General features: G+C 35.9%; 1 protein-coding gene across 1 annotated transcript; it reads left to right on the top strand.

Annotated features, from left to right (window-relative positions):
- The first annotated feature begins 2,418 nt into the window (after window positions 1–2,418).
- Window positions 2,419–5,771, top strand: LOC125468754 (BTB/POZ domain-containing protein POB1-like). The gene is made up of 6 exons (XM_048565104.1): window positions 2,419–2,920; window positions 3,410–3,535; window positions 3,924–4,045; window positions 4,141–4,204; window positions 4,326–4,605; window positions 4,716–5,771. The coding sequence occupies exons 1-6, from the start codon at window positions 2,656–2,658 to the stop codon at window positions 5,527–5,529; spliced, it is 1,671 nt and encodes a 556-aa protein (XP_048421061.1). The 5' UTR covers window positions 2,419–2,655; the 3' UTR covers window positions 5,530–5,771.
- Window positions 5,772–10,780: the final 5,009 nt, after the last annotated feature.

Genomic DNA, 10,780 nt, shown 5'->3' with positions numbered 1-10,780 from the left:
GAACATTCAAGTAAACAGATTCAACATGAATCTGATTCTAATTCCTCCTCATTCTAACTCTTCCTCAATTCAACTCCTTATAAATTCAATTCATCATCAATTCAATTCTTCCTATTTTGATTACAGTCACGTAAACGAGTCCCAAAAGCATTTCAGGATGTAAATGGAAACTACGCACGTAGCACCACTTTTAGTACTCGTTGTCACTGTTTATATTTCATTTTGGGGATTGGGTGAAAATGAATCTACATATACAATATTTAGCTGGACTACTGTTGGGTTATGGAGATAGCAATAGTATTTTACTTGACGTTTGTAATAATATTATTGGACCACATAAATGTTCTGGATTTCTTACAGGATTCAGGATCCTCTCCTGAGCAAAGGATGAGGATCCTCTTGACTAAACTCATCGGGTCATTGAAATTTTATTCAACAGCTATAAATAGAGAGCTCTCTAAAGTTATAATAATTGTAGCCGTTGAATAAAATTTTAACGGCCCGATGGGCTTGATCAGGAGGATCCTCACCCATTGCTCAAGAGAGGATCCTGATCCAAAATCTTTGCCACTTAGTACTACAATGTATGATATTTCTCTTCATTTGTAAGTGAGAGATCTTAGGTTCGAATCTTGTAGATGGAAAATTTGATACCAAATTTGATTATTCATTAGTGGCTTGACCGAACTCCTCCTCTCTTTAATGTAAAATAGATCGTTATACTCAATAAAAAAAAAATTAAACTACTATAGCCGATGTACTACCCATCCTTTAGAATATATTACTCTTCCTTTTTGGATTTTGGTCACTTAACTAATATTCTCTTTTATCCTCTACAGAAGAGAACCCCTTAATATGGTAATTACAGTTCATTAGCAAACAAAAAACTAAGTTTAACGGAAGAAGATAACCCCTATACCATTACTGTCAGCTGTCTATAATTTCAAATTTCTTTCTAGGAAAAGCCTCAACATTAAAAGATGAAACAAAAAACTTGATATAAGTCTAATTTTATGAGCCAATTCCTTTAATTTAGAGTTATTTTATTGTTGATAATCTCTTTAATGATAAAATTTACTATAAAATTAATTTTTTTTTCTTAATTATCTCTTTAATTATTTCTTCTTCATTTTGTTATTTTTTGTTTTTCTTCCTAATTTGAACCTCATTTATAGATTTTTTTTAAAAAAAAATTTATAATCAGCCTATATCACAGATTATTGTGTCTTAATTGTAAGCATATTATGTTTTTGTACGTTTTAGTTAGGTTTCATATCTTATTTATGAGGATAATATACATTCATATATTTGTTACTTGAGTTAGGATCATACATTTTGTAGGATTTATGTTAGCATAGTAGTTTTTTGTTAGAAGATATTAAATTGATTTATTGGAATTAGAAGGTGCATGAAACTAGAAGTATCTGTAATATTTTTCAAAAATATAAAATGAGTATAAAGTATAAAAAATATCACTCAACTTAACCTAATAACATGTTGATTTTTTGGACCCATATCTAAATGCCCTAAGATAAAATTACCGGCCGAAAATCTCAAACATCAAAGTTACACACCACAACCACCACTTAGTACTTCGGTCTAGTGATATTCCTCTTTATTTGTAAGTGAGAGGTATTAGGTTCGATTCTTGCCAAAGAAGAATTTGAACCATATTATTATTAGCTCATTGTAAGACTAAACCCATCGCTCCCCATAATATCATTAGTAAAAAAAAAAAAAAAAGTTACACACCACAACCTAATTAATGCCATGTCACCTTCATATGGCAATAAATTTTTTTTTTTTTTTTGTTTTTTGAAGAGAGTAATAATAATATTGCCATCCCTATAATTCATCCCAATTTTAAAATAAAAAAAATGATGCACATTATACTTGGACAAAATCTTGCATCACTCCTTGTCACGGTACAAACATGTGCAAATTGTACCAACCCCTCTTACAACATGCTAAAGAATTTAAACATCTTAATTCACTGAATGTAATTTGGTTTTCCCATTTTCACTCGTCAAGTTTGGTCATAACAAAATTTTAACCGTCTGAAATGAACCCGAAGAAACCCAATTTGTTATTAAAGTGAAATTGGTACTCAACATAAGGTAGTAAAGGTTATGAAAGTTCCCAAAAATTGGGACAAGTTTTTGAAGAGTTTGTATTTATGGCCACCTTAATTGACCTGTCACAACCCCTAATTACATATGTTTACCTTGCTAATTGCTTTCAATAACAAAAAGAAAACTTAAAAACAAAAACTCCACAATAAAAACCAAGTCGGACACAACTCCTACCCAAATGAGAGAAATTTCAGTGAACGCTAACTAACAAAACCAAAGAAGCACACAAAAGAAGGTGGAGAGAGAGAGAGAGACACACACAGAGAGGGAAAGTTTAGAGAGAGAGAGAGAAGGGTCGCCTGCCGCTTCAGTTTTATTATCACGACTTTTATGACCCTCTCCCTCCTCATCTCCTCCTCATCGATCCTCTTCGTTTCTCATTGATTCCATTTCTCTGCTCACCCTCTTTCCGTCGCCCACTGCCACCACCCAAAGTCCGTCCTATCTCCTCCCAGATTCTGCTTTCTCACACCCTCTTCCGGTCGTCTTCTTCTGTGGGGTTTTAGCTTTTGGGGGTTGGATCATGAAGGAATTGAATACGGATCTATTCGACCCGAGAACTACGCTGATGGAATCCGACTTCTCGCGGGCCGTGACGCCGTTGCCCGACGCTGACGGCGACGATTTCGCCTTCGCCTTTAACGACAGTAACTTCTCCGACCGACAGCTTCGGATCGAGATCATGGGTGACACACCCGAGTCCAGACCCGATTCCGAGGCCTGCACCAGTATCGCTGATTGGGCCCTCCACCGGAAGCGGCGGAGAGAAGACATCAAGAAGGAAAACAGTACGTTCTCTTTTGATTTTTCAATTTGGGTTTTGAATTTTGAATTTTTATGGGCTTTGTTTGGTTTCCGAGAAATTAGGGAAAGTTTGAACATTTGGGGTTTTAGGGTTTCGAATTGGGGGTTACTTTGAAACAGTTTGTTGCTTGTTCAGCTGAAAAGCTGAGAAATTTGGTGTTTATTTATCATAGAAGTGAAATTCGTATTTTGATATTGATTATCCCCTAATAATTGTGCTTAAAATTCAAATGTAACCATTTGGGCAACTTTTGATTGGTATTTCTGTGGTGTTTTTCCCTTCCCTTGATTGTTTCAAATGTAATAATTCCGCTTCTCAGTTGATTTGTTTGTCCCTTGATTGTTTGGGATTGTGATTTCTGTTATCTGGGTATTCATCAGTCACATGCATGGTTCTCACTTCCCATACATTTTATTCATGCACATGATGTAGTGTTATGGCAATGTTGGCTAATGTTTTAAATTTTGTTCAGTTCTGGATCTCGCAGAATGCCCCGAGGAGCAAATCTTGAATGACAACCAGCCTGATATGGATGATTGCGAGGGCTGTGAAAATCAAGATGAGGAACCAGTTGCAATGGTTGAAGAGTCACCTTCAGGTATCTGAATGTGTCTTAAGTGAAGTTAGCAAAAGCACATAAGAGCATGGCTTTACTTGATTTGGATCTGTCCCATATGCGTATTCCTCTGTGTCCTTGAGCTCTAAAGGAAGTCGTCTAAATAAAATAATTACTGCTTAAACATAATTCTTTTTATCCATTGTGTCTGTGAGGGTTCTGAGTTAGAATGTGTAAATTTGTGAGAATAATATTATCTGAGTGAAACCCTGATACTATCAGTATGAGTCCTTACAACTTCATTACTCCATGTCCTTGTCTTGCCTTGAGTCATGTTTATAGTTGTATTAAGTGATCTGCTTTGTAATTTCTAATTTTCTAGTGGTGTCGTGTTTTAAGCGCTCTTAAGCTTGAATGGATATTCTTATAGGGGATGAAGCTGCAAACAGCAATGACTCAGACTGGGGAATGGATTGCTCTACAGTTGTGAGAGTTAAAACATTGCACATTAGCTCTCCAATTTTGGCAGCCAAGAGTCCTTTTTTCTATAAGGTAATTGTCCTCTGGTTTTATATATTCCTGTTTATTTGCTTGTTAACATCAGAGGATTGTTTTTCTCATTTTTGTCCTTATGTATTATTATGCAGCTCTTTTCAAATGGGATGAGGGAGTCTGAACAGCGACATGTAACCTTGCGAATCAATGCGTCCGGTAAGACAAAATATTAGAAGCTTACTGTTCCTGAAATGTTTGCTTCCATGGAAACTATTAGTTTACAAGTTGATCATGAAGAAGTTACCTGACAAGTCTTGTTTTGTTTTCCCGAGTGCAGAAGAAGCTGCCCTCATGGAGCTCCTAAATTTTATGTACAGCAATACCTTATCCACCACCACAGCTCCTGCTCTACTGGATGTGTTGATGGCTGCTGACAAATTTGAGGTAGCTTCATGCATGAGGTATTGCAGCCGGCTACTGAGGAATATGCCCATGACACCTGAATCTGCGTTGCTTTATCTAGAGCTTCCTTCTAGTGTCTTAATGGCTGACGCAGTCCAGGCATTGACTGATGCTGCAAAGCAGTACCTTGCTGTCCGTTACAAGGACATAAGCAAGTAAATTTCCGTGTGACTCGTAGTTGGACTTGATCTGACTAAATTCTTGTTCGTTAAAGTTGTTTCAAATTTTAAGAGATGTATTTCTTACAGTCGGTTCTTTCAACCAGGTTTTTTGAAGAGGTGATGGCCTTACCCCTAGCGGGAATAGAGGCAATTATATCCAGTGATGAACTCCAGGTTGCATCAGAGGATGCTGTATATGACTTTGTGTTGAAATGGTCTAGGACTCACTACCCTAAGTTGGAGGAAAGGCGAGAAATCTTGGGTGCTCGACTTGCACGCTACATTCGCTTCCCATACATGACTTGTCGAAAGCTGAAAAAGGTCTTAACCTGTAATGATTTTGACCACGAAGCTGCATCCAAGCTTGTCCTTGAGTCTCTTTTCTTCAAGGCTGAGGCTCCGCACAGGCAGCGAATTCTGGCAGCAGAAGAGTCTGCTACCTTGAATCGTCGGTTTGTGGAGCGGGCATACAAGTATCGCCCTGTTAAGGTGGTGGAATTTGATCTTCCCAGACAGCAGTGTGTGGTGTACCTGGACTTGAAGCGAGAGGAGTGTGCAAATTTATTCCCATCCGGACGGGTATATTCTCAGGCATTCCACTTGGGTGGGCAAGGGTTCTTCCTCTCTGCGCATTGCAACATGGACCAGCAGAGTTCTTTCCATTGTTTTGGGCTGTTTTTGGGGATGCAGGAAAAAGGGTCAGTGAGTTTTGCAGTGGACTACGAATTTGCAGCAAGATCAAAGCCGACTGAGGAATTCATTAGCAAATACAAAGGCAACTACACATTTACAGGGGGCAAGGCAGTAGGGTACCGTAACTTATTTGCCATACCATGGACTTCATTCATGGCCGAGGATAGTCTTTTCTTCATAAATGGCGTCCTTCATCTTCGAGCGGAGCTTACCATCAAACACTGACTTATCTGTTTAGGTGATTGTCGAAGCAGAAGTTCGATTATCTACCCCCGCGACCATTTTCATTTTGTTTGTATGTGTTTGCGTTTTACCGTCCTTGTCCAAACTTGGAGAAGGCATTGTAATAACTAGATACGATTTAGCGCTCTCTGTTTGGGGAGGGAGCTTAAACATGAAAGGTCTAATAGCTGTACCATACTGGGAAAGGTCTAATAGCTCAGTTTTTATTGGCTATGGTTGTTTCATTTCGTATGGTATTGGCCGTGGCTGACTCCATATTCTTCAGGTGTGGGTGCTTATGGTTTTGGTGGTGTTTGAGTGGTTGTGACTTGAACTTTTAGATTAAAGAAAACCACAAAGATCAAATTTGATAGAAACATGACGGAATCATATCGTTGTTGATTAAAGTAAATAAACTAGTGATTTGTCAAATTCTTTACTCAATTTTGTTCCATTAATCTTGGGCGTTAGCAACACGAGCACAATCTCATCCCTTTTTAACTTTTTTATTTTTTGAAGAAACGATATTACTAAGGGGATGAAAGAGTGAACTAAGCTTTACACGACTAGCCATAATAATGTGGTAATCTCACCCGTTAACTTTGCAACACAAATTTTACATGGCTGTAGAAGTCCAAGTCACTTATGAATCCGATTGTTGTATCCACCTTGGTCCTTGAATGAATTGACGAACAAAGATGAAATTAACCCCTCTTTTCATTTACATATTAATTTTTATATTTTCTGCTCTTGAGGTTGTAAGTAACATTCTTTCAAAGTGAACTCAACGTTAATCAATCTGTAAGTCAATCGATTTAATTAGACGATCCCTTGATCGACACCTCCCCTGATTACAATGAACTTGGATTAACTAGCTTGTCATCAAGCCTATGTGTTGATGCAATTCTTGAACTTCTGAAATGAAAGCTTTGACAAATAGTTGGTAAGGTTGTGTGTCATATTAGCATTAAACATGTTTCTCTAGCTTCCATTACTAATTCTTTATGTGAGCGATCTTTATACACATTAGATAGAGATTCAGATTTTACTTGCCCAATAAGACCATGGTTATTAGTGAGTTCATCAAAATAGAACAAGTACGTGTCCATAATTTCTTAAAAAAAATGTGATATCTGATACATTGTATTGTGTTAAATACAATAAGGCACATACTTCACTAAGATAGGTACTTCTAGACCAAGTATCGATCATCATTTACCTTACGATGATGAATGATCTTAGTATCTAAATATTGGTTAATCATTTGTGTGCTCAACCAATGATCTTCATCCAAAATCCTATTGATGGATAAGAATCACGTTGGCGTATTGCTCGATATGCAGCTCGAGACAATATTTGTCTTTCAATACTTTATAATCTTTCTAAACTCCTCACCACTTGACGTGGAAGAGACTCAATCTAATATCAACTAATGATCTTCTACCATAAACCTTCCAGGGCTTGCTTTTGAATCCTTCAGGGATTTTCTACACTTTAGACACTTTACTTTAGGAATTTGTACAGAGCTGATTCTATGTGTACTTCAAAGAATTACTTATGGACATATGCTTCGAGCACAGGTTATTGTCAAAAAGGTATAATGAGTTGGTTGTTCAAGACTCTTTGGCTTTCATTGTTCAATGTGCGAGTTATGTATCCAAAATGGGGCAAAGTCTACTTGCTCGAACTTACCAAGTTGAATCATTAACTGTTGAGGTGGTGAGTCTTAGACAAGAGATTATAGGACACAAGCACAAGAATAAAGAGTTGCACAGACTTGCAACTAATTACTTGGCTAACATGAGAAGAAAGCTTGACCAATTGCAAGAATCCCAAAGTCGATTCAAAATGACCACCAAAGGTTCGTGGGTAGATTTCGATGGCACTGGTGCCTCTCTCCATGAGTTTTGTCAAATATTCGGGCTTTTCACAAACCAACCTTCGTGAAAGCTCCATTATTGTAGCTATAACTCATGTATATGCACATGTATAGAAAAATTTCCTCTCTTTTATTGAACTTATTATCATTTATTTATATATGCTTGAAATTTCTAGTTCGACTTGATAGATATGAATTCTTTGGCATTTGGAATCCATGAAAGGCATTTCATGCCCAAGATCTCAATAGTAACCAAATTGAGTTTTGATAAGTTCATCATTTTCTTATTCAAAAAAAAAAGTTAAGGGTATGAGGGAACTTCTGATAATCAATTCATTCCATATAAATATATGTCCACTCAAAGTGTTAGAACTTCAAGTTTGTAACATTATTTATATTTTGAACTTCGTGTCAAAATATTATACATATTTATATGAAGTTTATTCCCTTGATCTACATCATTAGAACCTTTAAGTTCATATTTCTAAAATTCTTTCCCATATTTAATTGTACATGGATTAAGGAACTCGTATTCCTCATTTACATGAATCAAGAAACTTATGTCCTTCATTTAATAGAATATATGGATTAAGGTGCTTACAGCTATCATTTAATTAAGTTGAGGAACTATTGGTCTTTCAATTGATAAAAAAAAAAAAAAATCATGCTCTATTGATCAAGGAACTTTAGGTTCGATCTTTTTATATAATGAGCATCAAGGAACTTCAAGTAGGGTGGGCATAAAAATCGTGGAACCACTAAACCAAATCAAACCGCGACAAAATAAATCGTAAAAAACAGTGTTTATAAAAATAAAAAAAAATGTCAACTTAGGTTCAAGAACCGAACTAAACTGTTTATACTAGTTCCCGGTTATGGTTTTCATGCTGACGGAACAACTCAGAACTGGACTGAACCATGAATATAATAATCACTTAAATTAAATAGTTGAATTGGGTGTTTATTGTTTCACGTAGTTTATGTTAGCTCAGATTTGTTGAATTTTGGTTTACTTTGTGTGTTTAGGAAGATTTGGGTTCTCTCTTGTTGTTGCAGAGACTCAGTGATCATAGGATTTGAGTATTTTTTGTTTGCTTGAACTTGAACGGTTAATGTATTTTACTTAAAAGCTCGGTACCTAAAAAGATAAACAAGGGAAAGGAACAAATAGAGTAGGTATGTAACTCATAATTCTACATCAAAACGAAGGACTACAGATTTTTTATTTATTATTTGCAAAGGACATTTTGTTTGCTTGGTGCAAAGGACATTTGCATTTTGATTTAGTATTTGCAAAGGATTTGTTTTGTTTGTAACTTTGTATAACCATTTTAGAAAACATATTTGGATGCAAGCATGCAAAAAACAAGAAAAAAGAAACAAGTAAACTTGGAAATACCATTTGATTTGGTATTCAAATAATTTCGTATTCGGAATTGTAAATCAGAAAAAACCGAACCAGAATCTGTGTAAACCGAACCGTACGATTCTGATGATAAATTAAGCAGAACCGCACCAAACCGAATCGTTGATATTTCCCGAATCCGGTTCCGATTCCGATTTGAGGGTGGAACCGCTCCGACCGCACAATGCCCTAACCTAACTCGTGGAACCGCTCCGACCGCACAATGCCCTAACCTAACTCCAAGTTCTATTATATACCCATCATAACAAAATGTAGTACACTAAATAAATCATTGCAAATGGCGACATATAATTTCACCCATTGTAAATAAATTGCTTTAAATAATAAATTTTGTGACAAGGAATTTAATCCAGCACCATTCACATAATCATCAAAACTTAAAAATAATGACTGTTATGATGAGAAGGGCGACAATGCTGCACCATATATCTATAGTATAGGAAGGGCGATAAATCACACCTTTCACCTTATAATATATATAATATAGGATGAGTGATAATACTGCAGCAATCACATTAATAACAAAATTAATATATATAATAAAACAAAGACAAAGAGTAGGAAATTGTCTCCTCTTTTTTCTTCTCCTTCATCAACGATTGAGGATCCTCTTCAAATTCTCTTTGTAAGGATCCTAGGGATTCTCACATCATATCCGTTTATTGTACATCGTGCGGCTAGCTTTCATTAGTTACAATTTTGTGTTTAATTTTAAATACAAAATTTGAAATAATTTCTGACCGCACGATATACAATGAACATATAAAATATGAAGAGCCCTAAGATCCTCACCAAAAAATCCTGATAGAATCCAAATCCCTAAATCACTACCCAAGTTTTGTTTCTTCCTTTCTAGTTGGTCAAACAAGTACCAACTCTCCCTTTTCCGCCTTTTGCCGATACTTTGATTCAGTCTTGTATTCTTTCTTTTCTTCTTTATCATTGAATGTTGCATTATCTTTTTAAGTTGGCGTTGCACCACTATTCGTCATTCTTTTTGCACTACGAAACTATGAACAAGTAGAGGTCAATACATTTGCACCTATTGATTAAAAATAGGGGTAAAAATTGAGGACTTCTGCACCTAATAGTTAGGAGTGGCGAATATTGAAATTGCATCTAAAAATAGCGTCGCTATTAATAAATAGGGGCAAATAAGCACTTACTTCCGCCCTTAATAGTAACATTAATAGGGGCATTTATTGTTTCGCCTCTATCACAATCAATAGAGACAAATCTATATTTCTGCCTCTAATAAAGATTAATAGGGACAAATCTTTATATCCGCCTCTAATCCACCGCTCCTAATAATCACTATTCTTGTAGTGATGTTTGTGCTATTTTTAAAATTAAGAAAATTAGTCCTATTGAGATATGAAGATAAAGTTTTCTTATCTATGAGATTTCAGCCGAGAGTTGTGAGAGGCAGAGAGTGCTTCATTGGATTCATGACGTTGTGCTTCCAATTACACGAGAGCGTATTGTACTGATAACGTATTGCAAAACAAATGATATATATATATATATAGTGGCATATAAAGTAAATAAGGCACTTACAAGGTTCAAACAAGTGAGCCTACGTCCTCGGGATATCAACAGTAGTTTCTTTAAATTATCTAAAATAATAGAAGCACAAAGATAACTCTAACTATTTTTCTCTATTCTCTCTGGCCTTGGTACAGCTTACATGAATTTCTCTGTTGGGTTGTGTTATCTCTGGAACATTTACTTGAGATGGTTGTATAAGCAAATAGATGAGCTAGTATGGCTCACCACCATCCCAGGCTTTGATGTTTTTCATGCATGAATCCAATATCATTATATGGAGACATCCACAGTTAAACAAAAGGTTCATTCATGGCAGTTTAACAAAACCCATTTATTTGAAAAAAATATAAATAAAAATTTCGAGAAAAACAACCCATTTCTTTGACCAAAATGATATGCTC

The sequence above is a fragment of a genome, unplaced genomic scaffold (assembly GCF_019419815.1).
Source record: "Pyrus x bretschneideri cultivar Hongxiangsu unplaced genomic scaffold, Pyrus_bretschneideri_v1 Contig4, whole genome shotgun sequence".
NCBI classification, from domain to species: Eukaryota; Viridiplantae; Streptophyta; class Magnoliopsida; order Rosales; family Rosaceae; genus Pyrus; species Pyrus x bretschneideri.
The sequence above is the reverse complement of the archived record's forward strand: the minus strand, read 5'-3'. Positions and strand labels throughout refer to the sequence as shown.

Excerpts from the sequence above, each read along its gene's own strand:
- LOC125468754 (XM_048565104.1), top strand. The coding sequence starts at position 2,656 with ATGAAGGAATTGAATACGGATCTATTCGACCCGAGAACTACGCTGATG. Across the intron at positions 3,536-3,923 it reads GGTTGAAGAGTCACCTTCAG|GGGATGAAGCTGCAAACAGC; the intron begins GTATCTGAATGT and ends ATATTCTTATAG. Across the intron at positions 4,205-4,325 it reads CTTGCGAATCAATGCGTCCG|AAGAAGCTGCCCTCATGGAG; the intron begins GTAAGACAAAAT and ends TCCCGAGTGCAG.